The following is a 14,265-nucleotide window of genomic DNA, read 5'->3' as shown; positions in this document are numbered from 1 at the left end:
ACTTTTAGGAGGGAAAAAATAGGAGACCATCTGCACACACTAAAACTGAGAGATAAATTTGACTATTGTAAATGTCTTTTTATCAAAAACTACCATAAAAAGAATGGAATAATGAGCCATATATTGAAAGAACTGTCAAAAAAATTCATATTCAGAATATATGATGAACTCTTCCAAATGAATAAAACACTAAACAGTGTTCAGTTTTTTTAGTAATAGATAAAATGTGTTACCATTTTACATACCACGTATTGGAAAAAGTAGTCTGAAAATGTCGAATTTTGGAAATAATGTGAGGAAATGAGAATTCTTATCCATGTTAATAAGACTTTAAATTGTTACAGTCACATTGGAAAAACAAAGTTCTATTATTAGTAAATGTGAATGTATGCCTACCGCCTCAGAGAAACATTTGTATATGTGCACTAGGAGATATATATACACACTTAGCAGCATTGTTCAAAAAATTGGAAATACCTCAAAAGTCTATGAACAGTAGAATATATGAGAAGATTGTGTTATATGAAGCATAAAGCAGTAAAGATGAATGAGTGGATTATATACATTAACATGGAATAATGTTAAAATAGTATTGAATGAAAAGATCAAGCTGCAGAAGAAAGCATACCCCCATTATTTCATTTACATAAAGATTAACAGGCAAATCTCAGCAGTATATAATTTTAGGATTACTAGTATAAAGATTAACAGACAAACCTTAACAGTATCTATGTTTAGGATTACTAGACCTGTGGTAAAAGGAGAGAGAATGAGAAATTGGTTACTTTTGGTGGATCAGGTAGATGACAAGGGACATGGTTTGGAGGAGAATAAAGTAGCTTTCTTAAACTGGTTTGAGGAATATGGCTCTTTGGTTTATCATCATAGTTTAAAAAAATATGTATTACATATATTCCTGTGTATAGATATTTCACATTAAAAAAAAATAAAAAACAAGAAATTAAAAAGATAAAGAGCATTATAAGATACATGCAATGACCTGGAAGTGATGTGGTTCCTCTGCTTGAGGAGCTCCCAGTCCGGGGCTCGTTTCCTGCTTCATAGACCACTGTGGGCTTGAGGGACTTGTTTCTTTATTTTTCCTTCTGATTTGGAAGACTGAGTGACTGAACTGATACTGGTACTACATTCTGTTAATATTTTTCTGTCTTTTTAAGCTGCATGCTTATTTAACTCTTTCGTTTTTATCCAACATAGTATTTGCACCCGTTAACCAACATCTTCCCATTTCTCCCACCATTCTTCTCTCTATTTCTATGAGTTCAACTTTTTTAGATCCCATACACAAGTGAAATCATACAGAAAATATTTATCTTTCTCTGCCTGACTTATTTCACTTTGCATAATGCTTTCAAGTTCCATCCATTTTGTCACAAAAGATGGGACTTTATCTTTTTTATGGATGAATAATATTCCATTGTATATACAGTTGACTCTTTAACAACATAGGGATTAGGGGTGCAGACCCCCACACAGTTGTAAATCTGTATATTGTCCTCCCTTGGTATCTATGTGGGATTGGTTTCAGACTTGCCACAGATACCAAAATCTGGCTGCTCAAGTTCCATAGTTGGCTCTCCAGATCCGTGGTTCCATATGTGAGGATTCAACTAGTCATGGATTCTGTAGCACATATTGTATATGTGTGTGTGTATAGATCTCATATCTTTATTTATTCATATGCTTATAATACAGGTTTGTCTATGTCTTGTCTACAGGGAACATGGGGGTGTGAACACATCTTCAAGATAGTGTTTTTATTTCCTTTGTATATATACCCAGAAATGGGATTACTGTATCATATGGTAGTCGTGTTTTTAATATCTTGAGGCTCCTCCATGCTGGTTTTCATGATGACTCTGCCAATTTACATTCCCACCAACAACGTGCACAGTTCCCTTTTCTCTACATCTTTGCCATCATTTGTGTCTTGTCTTTTTAGTGATAACAAGTGTGAGTTCTTATCTCATTGTGGTTTTGAGTTGCATTTCCCTGATGACTGGTAATGACAAGCTTCTTTTCATATGCCTGTTGGCCATCTGTATGTTTTCTTTGGAAAAGTGTATATTCAAATATTTTGCCAATTTTTTAATTAGAATTTTTACTTTTGAGTTGTATAAGTTTGGTGTGTATTTTGGTTACTAACCCCATTTCGGATAAAGATTTGCAGGTATTTTCTCCCATTCTGTATGTTTTATTTCTGCTGATCACTTCTTTTGCTCTGCACAAACTTTTTGGTTTCATGTAGTCCTACTTGTTTAATTTTGCTTTTGTTGCCTGTGCTTTTGGTGTCATACACAAAAAATCTTTGCCAATACCAATGTCAAGGAGCTTTTCCCCTATCTTTCTTCTAGAAGTTATACAGTTTCAGGTCTTATATTTAAGGCACTAATTCATTTTGAGTTATTTCTGTGATTGGTATAAGATAGGAGTACAATTTCATTTTTCCACTTGCAGTTATCCAGTTTTCCCAACACCATTTATTGAAGAGCGTATCCTTTCCACATTGCATCGTTTTGGCTCCCTTGTCAAATATTAATTGACCATACATGAGTGGGTTCATTTCTAGGCTCTCACTTCTATTCCATTCATCTACATATCTATTTTTATGCCACTACTATAGTTTTTTCTATTTTGACCTACATTGATTTTTTAATCCCACAAGTAGACATTTTGTTTTTGTTTTATTATCTCTGTCTTTTTTTCTCCCTATCTTTTTTCTTCATTCTCTTCTTCCTTCCTCCCTTTCTCCCTCTCTCTTTTCCCTTCTTGCCTTCCTCCCTTCCCTCCCTCTTTCCTTCCCTCCTTTCTCCCTTCCTTCCTTCTCACCTTACTCAAGACTGAGAAAGTCATATATTCACCACTGACTCTTTGCAGAACCCAGATTTTTTCCTTCCCTTACTGAGTGAGATATCACCCTTAGGAGAACCCAACTGTGTATAGAGTGGTCTCTCAGCCATCTCCAACCTCTGTTCAGACCCCAAACAGTCTTCTATCTTCCACTGGCAAAAAAAAAAAAAACAACCCTTAGTCTTCAGCCACCAGAGACCAACAGATACCACCAGAGCAGAAGCTAAACACAGACCCATTCAACTTGTGTAGTAACATTTTCTTGTTATTCTGGAATTTGAGAAATTCCAGTATTTTTCAGCCAGGGCTCAGCTATGTATTAAAGGAATGTGTGTGTGTGTGTGTGTGTAATTCATTGCACTAAAAAGTTTTCCTTTGAATATTTAGTCTACCATGCTGAAAATAGGAATTGATGGGAATCTCGTGTCCTTATGCTCAGTGTTGAAATAGGCCGTATCATATAATAGATGTTCAATAAACATATTTTAAATGCATATAGATGTTGTAGACTTAGAGAATTCCCTCCACAATCCTAATATCCTCATGCTGTCAAGCATATATTTGAAACTAGTTTGAGTTACACAGTCTTTACATTTGGAGTATCTTTAGATACTACAAATACATTATCCCTCTTTAACCTTTATCTGGCTATCTTGTGCTAGCTCTTAGGTGATACACATTTTTAATTACCTCTTCCAGATATACTTTCATGAGTCAACCTTATCACCATTGTCAATGTAAATTCGAGCAGACTTCTACCAGTGTGTTTTCATTACATCTGATATTTACCTTAGCATAGTCTTTTCACATGGTATTTAATATCTAAATATTACACTGTAAGCTGACCTACTGAGCTCAATTGCTGTGTCTTATTCATTTTATGTCCCTTGCACTTAGCATATTGTTCAGTTTTGTGGCAGATATCAATGAATGGTTTTCCATAAATTAATGACTAACACTTTTTAGAATGTGCGTTTTTGGTCCCAAATATGTTTTATTTTCAACAGTTAGGCCTTTCTCTTTTGTATCCGCTCCCTTACAAATACCTAACAATTTCTGTTTGGAGTCAGTAATTTAAATTGCATAGTCTTCTCAAACCAGTTTTTGTCAGAGTTAGATTGCTTCCTTCAGTCCAAGAAAAAGAACACTTTAGTATTCAAATATTTTAAGACTCAAAGCAATTTTTTGAAATAGGAAATATCATTAGTAAATTAAAGGCAGAATAACCATATCATTAAGAGTTTTACTTTAACTATTAATTATAATTGCTGTTTTATACTATATTGAAGAATTTATGATAATTCTTTACCTCATTTTCATTCAAAGTTTGAATATTTAAAGAATCTTTAAGATGCCTTAATTTCTTTGCCACCTTTTAGACATCATGACGCATATTCAAGAGTTCACTGCTTTTTAGATTCCACTGAGATTGTTTGTCCATCTGAAACTTCCAACCAGTGAAGTATCACTTAAGCTGGAACTTAGCACTTTCCTCATTTTCACTTTACTTATCTAGGTATACTTTCAAATATATTTATTCAACATACAGTATGTGTAGGGCACTATGTCAGTCACTTTGTTATATACAAAGGTGAAATAAATTGACACCAAGATGAATCAGACATGACTCCTGCCTTCAGAGACCTCATCATCTAGAAAAGTAAGGAATAGACTATTATGCAAGTATATATATATTTCTGTATTAACTTGTAAATATTAGTAAAGACTAACAGTTATCAAGTTCTTACTATGTACCAAATAGTTTACCAAATATAGTTTTACATTTTTACAAGTAATTCATTTTATCAAATCCAAGGTTATTGATTATCAGACACAGCATTACCATTATTATAGTACCACGAAGGGAAAAAAACACTGCTTTAAAAATATAACAATCTAGATTGGGAGATGAAGCCCAAATATCAAAGATGTTAATATGTGAAAAAGTGCAAGACTTAAAATTGATGACAGGCATTAGAGGTAAAGACCCTGCCTGCCAATGCAGGAGACATAAGAGATGCACATTTGATCCCTAGATAAGGAAGATCACCTGGAGGAGGGCATTGCAACCCACTCCAGTGTTCTTGCCTGGAGAATCCCATGGGCAGAGGAGCCTGGCGGGCTACAGTCCAGAGGGTCGCAAAGAGTTGGCCATGACTGAAGTGACTTAGCACGCACACACACACACAAAGTAACTCATGTAATTCTCTCAACAGTCCTTCAAGTAAGGTAATGTTATTATCCCCATTTTACAGATGAGGAAAATGATAGAGTTCAGACATGTCAGGTAACTCTCCCAAGATCATACAGCTAGTAAGTAGATAAGTGGGGATTGAATCCACATCAGTCTGATTCCAATGCCATGATCTTAATCACTGTACCATAACTATCTTGGATCTCTAATGTAATAGGGTATTCAAAAATTCCCAAATCTTTTCTTCCTGATGTGGCTTCATTTAAATTGAAGAAGAATGTAGCCTCTATTAATTCTTGAGATAAGCTGAGAATTTAGTTGAGAAAATAAGACTTGAATTTACAGATTGAAAAAAAAAAGAGTGTTTTGAAAATAATTTATCTGAATTTTGCATAAAATGGTTATAATATACTAAAGAATAACTAATACATCTTATCAGTATCAACCAAGGTTGATAGGGTTGATTTATATATATATATAACTGACCACATTGCATGTAGTACAATGGTCTTAATAGAATGATAGAGACTGGACAAAAATTTAAGTTAACTTTGGCCATGAGTGTAGACATTTTTTTCCTATATATTAAGGGAAAATTAGTAGTTAGTGGAAACTGTCCATTGAAGTTCTCTTTTTTAGATTTTATAAAAGTAAGTAGCAACATTTCTATGAAGAATATTGCAATTCTAGCACTACATGAGGTATTGCAAATGAGCTTTGTAAGGAGCCAAAAATGACAAACATATTTATCCTAAATAATAACTAACACAGTCTATTTTTTTAAAAATCTGAGTTAAGAAATAACAACCATGTACTATATAAATTATTAATTATGTGTGAGAACAAGCAATAGTTAAATGTACTGTTTGCCAATTGCATAGTCATGGATACCAGAGACTTCATTGGTGGATATTCAGCAAAATAGAATTAGAAATGTTAAACAGAAAAGATCTCATTAAGATAATTCTTTCAGAAATGAATAAGAAATTTCAGTCCCAGCTGTTCAAATCTTGAGTAGTCAAGGTGAGATGGACATAGTGAAAAAAATCTAACTGCATTATTTCCAGAAACATGATACTGGAAACATCTACATAAAAAATAACCAGATCACTATTATTTATTGGGTTTCCCTGGTAGTTCATATGATAAAGAATCTACCTGCAATGCGGGAGATTCAGGTTCAGTCCCTAGGTAAGGAAGATCCCCTGGAGAAGCGACTGGCTACCCATTCCAGTATTCTTGCCTGGGAAATCCCTGGCAGGTTACAGTCCATGGGGTTGCAGAGTCAGATATGACTGAGCGACTGACTTGAAACTTGAGAACTAACTAACTAACTAACAAGTGACTAACTTGGAACTAACTTATTAAAAACAACGATTTTAATCTTCATCCCAGACCCATCATATCAGTATTTCATTGGGCAAAGCCCAAGGACCCACATTTTAACAAGCACCTCCACCCACCAGTGATTAAAACCATGCTAGATTTGAGAACCATTGCATTACCACTTGACTCGTCCCCATCTAGTACTTTTGGATTAGTGGCAGAAATGAACCAACTACTAATGGTCATTTTTCATTAAATATCAGAGATTAAATGTTTCATTTGCTAGATATTTATGAAGCAGTGTGGGGGTACACAAAAAAATGTGAGCGCATGTATTCAACTGTATTGCATTTCTTGCATGTCTAATAAGCAGCTGTTTGACATGATTAAATGGAAGTAATTTGAGGTTGTGGTGAAAGAGAATTGAGATAATCCTGGTAGCTGTGGGAATAAAAAGGAAGTGGCTACTCAAAGAAATTATTTCAAAGAAAAAAAATCTGTTTGTTCACTGGCAAATTAAACATTAATGTTAAATTGAAGGGGGAAATGTTGAATACCTTGGGTGGTGAATCTGGGTAGCAGAGAATAGGGAGGGACTAATATGGGGATGGAATGTGAAAAAATTCTGAAAAGAATCTGGAGGATTCTGTGGAAGAGTATGGAAGAAAGTGAGACTTTTGTATTGGCCCTTTTACTACCACATTGGTAAAGATGGTGAATTGAATGTTGCTTCTAAGTTTATATATAAATGTATTTAACCAAATTAAGATCTCATTAATTATTATTTTCTTTTCACAGCAATTGTTCAACTGTCAAGCTCTAAAAAAGCTAAGTATTCCTGACAACGACCTTTCAAATCTGCCAACCACTATCGCTAGTTTAGTAAACCTTAAAGAACTCGACATCAGTAAAAATGGTAAGATTTTCTGTTCATCTCTAAATAACTTGAATTTTTAACTGAAAATATGCTTTAATGCTTAGAAAATGATATAACACCTTTTCCTTGATTTTGTTACAACTCTAACTTAATGTTTGTTGAAAAGCTAAATCCTGAATTATAAAACTGAAGACAGAAAACGTCTCTCCCCTCCTCTTACTAATGGCCCTGATTCACTCAGGCCTTATTTCCCCTTGCATTCAGATATGTGATTTAACCTTTCTGAGATTATTTAATGACTTTACATTGTATATTTTCCTCATTCTTTGAGTAAAACTTTTTCCAACATGTTTCAGATATCACCCACTCAACAAGGCCTACCCATTCACCCTTTTTGAGGTTGGAACGTTCAATCTCCCTGTCTCTGCTCCTTTTTCTCCCATAGCAGTGACCATCTTCTCAATGCATATAATTTGCTTATTTTTATGGTTTGTCTCCCCTCTCTTGCCCCAAAATATAAACCACATTATGTGACAGGAGGGATATTACTATATTTTGGTGACTGATGTATCTCAGATGTATAGAGCAATACCTGGTGAATAATAAGTGATCAGTACTATTTGTTATAATTTTGGCCAAACATTATATCTGGTGATTTTGTTGATATTCATGTTGATGATGTTTTCTTCTTAATATTTTTGGGAGTCTCCTGTGTTCTCATATGTTCATTAAATCCTCATTTTCTTCCAAATGAATATGGCCCTCCGTTTTATTAGAATAAAGCAAGGATCAGTCAAAAAAGGTTATGTCTAGGCATTATGAGGATATAAAACAGGACTCCTCTGTCATTAAGCTGGTTGGTTAAACTTTGTGTGTGTATGTATGTATTGCTTTGTTAACTTAAGGCATTATTATTGGGACCAAAGAAATAGACATGAACAAAACAGATCCTTGCCTTCATGAAACTTATTCTAGAACATGCACTAGACATTAAATAAATAATTAAAAGGAAAGATATACCCATTTGAATGCAGAGTTCCAAAGAATAGCAAGGAGAAATAAGAAAGCCTTCCTCAGTGATGAATGCAAAGAAATAGAGGAAATAGTTATGACCAACCTAGACAGCTTATTAAAAAGCAGAGACATTACTTTGCCAACAAAGGTCCATCTAGTCAAAGCTATGGTTTTTCCAGTGGCCATGTATGGACTTGAAAGTTGGACTATAAAGAAAGCTGAGTGCTGAAAAATTGTTGCTTTTGAACTGTGGTATTGGAGAAGACTCTTGAGAGTCCCTTGGACTGCAAGGACATCCAACCAGTCCATCCTAAAGCGAGTCTGTCCTGAATATTCATTGGAAGGACTGATGCTAAAGCTGAAACTCCAATACTTTGGCCACCTGATGCAAAGAACTGACTCACTGGAAAAGACCCTGACGCTGGGAAAGATTGAAGGCAGTAGGAGAAGGGGACAACAGAGGATGAGATGGCTGGATGGCATCACTGACTCAATGGACATGAGTTTGAGTAAACTCCGGGAGTTGGTGTTGGACATGGAGACCTGGCGTGCTGCAGTCCATGGGGTTGCAAAGAGTCAGACATGACTGAGCAACTAAACTGAACTGAACTGAAATAATTATAGGTGATTAAGTAAAAATTGAGTTAAAGATACATTGGAAGTGAAGGACATGCATACTAGTAGGACATAATCCAGTCAGTGTAGTTAGATAAAGTTACCCTAAAAAATAATAACTAAATCCATCCATGACGAATAAGAGTTATTATCCAGTGGGTATAAAGTTTCATTTGTGCTGGGTGAATAACTTCTAGAGATTCACCATCCAAAATCATGCCCATAGTTAAAATTACAGTATTGTGCACTTCAGAATAGCTGGTGTTATCCCAATGTCCTTCCTGATTTGATTTTCTTAATAGTCTTTATGAGTAACTGACATAGTGTATTTTAACTTGTTTATGTATTATCTGTGCTGTGCTTAATCACTCAGTTGTGTCTGATTTTTACCACCCTATGGATTATAGCCTGCTATGCTCCTTTGTCCATGGGGATTTTCCAGGCAAGAATACTGGAGTGGGTTGGTTGCTATGCCCTCCTCCAGGGGATCTTCCAAACCCAGGGATTGAACCCAGTTCTCCTGCATTGCAGGTGGATTCTTTACTGTCTGAGCCACAGGGAAGGCCAAGAATACTGGAGTGGGTAGCCTATCCCTTCTCCAGCAGATCTTCCCGACCAAGGAATTGAACTGGGGTCTCCTGCATTGCAGTTGGATTCTTTACCAGTTGAACTACCAGGGAAGCCCTAAATACTTTTTAGATTCCCCCAACTAAAAATTCTAGTCAAGGCTATGGTTTTTCCAGTAGTCATGTATGGATGTGAGAGTTGGACTGTGAAGGAAGCTGAGTGCCAAAAAAATGATGCTTTTGAACTGTGGTGTTGGAGAAGACCCTTGAGAGTCCCTTGGACTGCAAGGAGATCCAACCAGTCCATCCTAAAGGAGATCAGTCCTGGGTGTTCATTGGAAGGACTGATGCTGAGGCTGAAACTCCAATACTTTGGCCACCTGATGTGAAGAGTTGACTCATTGGAAAAGACCCTGATGCTGGGAGGGATTGGGGGCAGGAGGAGAAGGGGACGGCAGAGGATGAGATGGCTGGATGGTACTGACTCGATGGGCATGAGTTTGAGTAAACTCCAGGAGTTGGTGATGGACAGGGAGGCCTGGCATGCTGCGATTCATGGGGTCACAAAGAGTTGTACACAACTGAACAACTGAACTGAACTGAACTGAACTAAAAAGTTCAGTGATGTTCTAACTTTTTATCATTGTCTTGGTCACTGATACATCTCTATTGCATAAAACAATATGTGGCACATTGTAGGAGTTCAGTACAATTTATTGGATGAATTCATGAGTGAATGATCCTTCTGGACATGGAACACTCGTTGAAATATACCAGTTTAAGTAACTAACAGTCTTCAAGACTATGAGAGTCATAGAAAAGTTTACATTCTCACTGGGGAGAAAATACTAACAAAAATAATCAAGGAATATTGTATATTGGGTTGGCCAAATTTTATTTGGGGTTTTCTGTAAGAGGATATGGAACAATCTGAAGCAATTTTTCGACGAGCCCAATACAATGAAGTGATTAATTATATGGCATGTGTGTGCGAGCTCCGAGTTTCCCACATGGCACTAGTGGTAAAGAACTTGTCTGCCAATTCAGGCAACAAAAGAGACGTGGGTTCGAACCCTGGGTGGGAAAGATCCCCTGGAAGAGTGAATGGTAACCCACTCCAGTATTCTTGCTTGGAGAATCCCAGGAACAGAGGAGCCTGGTACAGTCCATAGAGTCACAAAGAGTCAGACACATCTGAGGTGAAGTTGCTTCAGTTATGTCCAACTCTTTGTTACCCTATGGACTATAGCCCTGACAAACTCCTCTGTCCCTGGGATTCTCCAGACAAGAATATTGGAGTGGATTTCCATACTTACCTCCTTCGGGGTATCTTCCCAACCCAGAAATCCAGCCCACCTCTCTGACACTGCAGGAAAATTCTTTACTGCTGAAGGCCACCCAGGAAGCCCTAACTGTATGGCACAAATTACAATTGTAAATTCTTAGAGAATAAGAGGATTAATAGAGACTGATTTATGATTACGGAAGAGTTAAGATAAAGAATATAGCTTGAGGAATTCCTTGAAGCACAGTAACATCTGAATAAAGGAGAGCATTTCATTTGAAGTAAACAATGGAGTACAAATGAAGGACACACTTATTTCTATACCAACTTGACTTACCACTTAGAGGGTTTTCAGGAAGACAGTCCTGAAAGGATCATTTGCCAACTTAGTGAACAGCAATTAGATTTAGGCCAATTGAAAGATGATGTGAGGTCTACCTTTATTCTTTTGAAAATAGACTTATAGGCTACATGTTTTTATGGATTGATATTTCTATACTTTACTAACGATACTGTTTATAGACATTCACACCTGAAATTCTGTTTTCAAATTACAATTTCTGAGAAATATCTTACAACCAAATATAACAATCCCTTGGTCTTCAGGCAGGTGAGGTTTGGCTAGATGGTTCAAATAAATAAAAATCTATCTTATTCATAAAGAGAATCAGAAGAAAATTCATTACCGAATACAGACATAAAACTTCTAAGAAATAACGACATTTTTATGAGCACTGTAATCATCTCCTAGCAGTTTTCTTGCATCACGCAATTTTTGTTGCCAGGATGTAAACTGCACGTTATAGTTCTACTCAGAAATAAGTCTGTGAACATAATTAGAAATCCTAGTAAGTAGAATTTAGGAACTTTTAGCTATGCTTATGGTGGTTATATTGTGGAAATATTTATGCAAAAAGACAAGCAAAGCATGGCAAATCATTCTGCAAGGTTAGTATAGTACAAAAGGTTTGATGAGCATGATGATATACCAGCCATTGCTGGAAGTGACACAAATAGTAAAAGATTTCAACACATCAATCCTTTCACAAAATTATACCTAAAAACCTGTCATTGAGTTTTGTGGCAAAGACCTAGACAGTTACTTAAGGAGCATAATATATCCTTTGGGAATCTCTCAAGTGAAAAAAGAGCAGATAGCAGAAAATAAGTGCAGTGTCAGCATCACAGTTTGACAAGGTTGGAATTGCCCTGGTGGAAAGGAGTCAAGACATGAGAGAATATAATCAGTATTGGTATTGAGGGACTGAAAATGAATGTTTATTTTGAGCAAAGGATTCATTCAAATGCTACTGAATTTTGATAAATATTTGCCTTAATTGTGTTGGAATTTGATGAGTGACCCCTTATGAGGAAATTATTTCACTTGGAGGTGGAGGTGAAATCTGATCTTCATTGTCCCTGTGCCTCCAATCTTTACTTTTTGGGTCTAATTCTTCCACCTGTTATCCAAATGCACTATTTTTCTTTCCACAATTTAAAAATATTATTTTATATTAAAACCTTTATATAAGTGAACTGTTGTGCAGAGAAATGGATCTAGAAATTTTGTGTGAATAACTATCACTACCTCTCTAACCATACCTCCAACCAACCCATCTCCCTTCCATTGCATTTTCAGGTAATGCCAAACTGTCATTTTCAAATGCATCAGGATGGTTTCTGTGATAAAAGAAATGATACTATTTTTCTATCCAAAATATTCCTTCCTCTCACTGTTGTCCCCATCAACCAGAGTCCTATTCACCTTTAAAAAGGCATCTCTGATGTCATTTATTCTGAGAAACATTCCTAATATCCTGTAGACAAAGAGAATTAATTGCTCCTTTCTCTGTTATATGTTTATACATCTTAAGTGTTTTTTCTGTGAACATATCTCACTTTGTAATTTGATTTCTGTTTATCCTTATGTATTGACTAGATTGTAAAACCCTTGAAATCAGGGACTATCTCGTTCATTGCTCTATTTGGAACAACTAACCCGATACCCATAAATGGCAGGTGCTCCATAAATGTTTGGGAGATAAATAAACTTTATACTTTAGCATTCTTTAAAATACATAGCATGTATTTATATTATATTACATGAGTTACCCTACAAAGGATAGCATCCCCACCTATTATACTGAGATGTGTTAAATATTGCAATTGAGTGCTGAAAAATAGGAATAATACTGCAATAAATGATGAGTAACCCCTAAAATCGGCTCCAAACTGCCGTATAGTGATATATTTGCTAGTCCTGTTCATAGGATAATGACTGCTTCACATTAAGCTTTGACCTCTCCCTTGAGCTTCAGACTGGTTTAGCCAACTACAGGCTGGACACAGCTAAAATATGTTCCACAAACACCTCCAAACATAATGTGTTTAAAACCAAACTAAGCATCCACCCCAGTCTGTTTTTCCTCCATTATATCCAGTTCTCTGTTAATGTTACTATTATCCACACAGGCATGCAATGCAAAAATCCATCCTTTTCGTAACTCTAATATACATTGAATCACCAAACCTGCCCATTTTACATCCCAGTGAAAGTGAAAGTCGCTCAGTCGTGTCCAACTCTGTGTGACCCCACAAACTAGTCCATGGAATTCTCCAGGCCAGAATACTGGAATGGGTTGCCATTTCCTTCTCCAGCGGGTCTTCCCAACCCAGGAATCAAACTGGGGTCTCCTGCATTGCAGGTGGATTCTTTAACAGGGAAGCCCCGCACAGGCATACAATGCAAAAATCCATCCTTTCCTTAACTCCAATATACATTAAATCACCAAATCCTGCCCATTTTACATCTTAAATATATGTCAAAGCTGTTTCTTTCTCATAATTCCCACTGTTACCATCTTAACTTAGTGACTTGTCTGTTTCCAAGACCACTTGGTATAGTCTCTTCATTGCCCCCCTCCCCATTATCTTGATGAAGGTGAAACAGGAGAGTGAAAAAACTGACTTGAAACTCAATATTCAAAAAACTAATATCATGGCTTCCAGTCCCATCATTAGTTGCTCAATCATATCCCACTCTTTGGGACCCATGATCTGGGGCCCACAAGTCTCTTCTGTTCATGGGATTTCCCTGACAAGAATACTGGAATGGGTTGCCATTTCCTTCTCCATGGAATCTTCCACACCCAGGTGTCAAAGCGAGGTCTTCCACACTGCAGGCGTATTCTTTAACACCTGTGTGACAAAGGAAGCTTCACTTCAGTTTGATTCAGTTCAGTTACTCAGTCATGTCTGACTCTTGGCAACCCCATGAACTGCAGTTCGCCAGACCTCCCTGTCCATTACCAACATCTGGAGTTTACTCAAACTCATGTCCATTGAGTTGGTGATGCCATCCAACCATTTCATCCTCTGTCGTCCCCTTCTCCGCCTGCCCTCAATCTTTCCCAGCACCAGGGTCTTTTCAAATGAGTCAGCTCTTCGCATCAGGTGGCCAAAGTATTGGAGTTTCAGCTTCAACATCAGTCCTGCCAATGAACACCCAGGACTGATT

The 14,265-nt window shown here is 36.6% G+C and overlaps 1 protein-coding gene across 1 annotated transcript in view; it reads left to right on the top strand.

Moving 5' to 3' along the window:
* The window catches only part of LRRC7 (leucine rich repeat containing 7), a 577,944-nt gene that overhangs the window by 232,089 nt on the left and 331,590 nt on the right, over window positions 1–14,265 (top strand). The window contains exon 4 of the mRNA XM_061121637.1: window positions 7,190–7,307. Coding sequence (XP_060977620.1) covers window positions 7,190–7,307 — 118 coding nt within the window. The remainder of the gene's footprint in view (window positions 1–7,189; window positions 7,308–14,265) is intronic.

The sequence above is a fragment of the Dama dama genome, chromosome 20 (genome assembly GCF_033118175.1).
Source record: "Dama dama isolate Ldn47 chromosome 20, ASM3311817v1, whole genome shotgun sequence".
In the NCBI taxonomy this organism is placed as follows: domain Eukaryota; kingdom Metazoa; phylum Chordata; class Mammalia; order Artiodactyla; family Cervidae; genus Dama; species Dama dama.
This window is presented reverse-complemented; position numbering and strand designations above follow the sequence as displayed.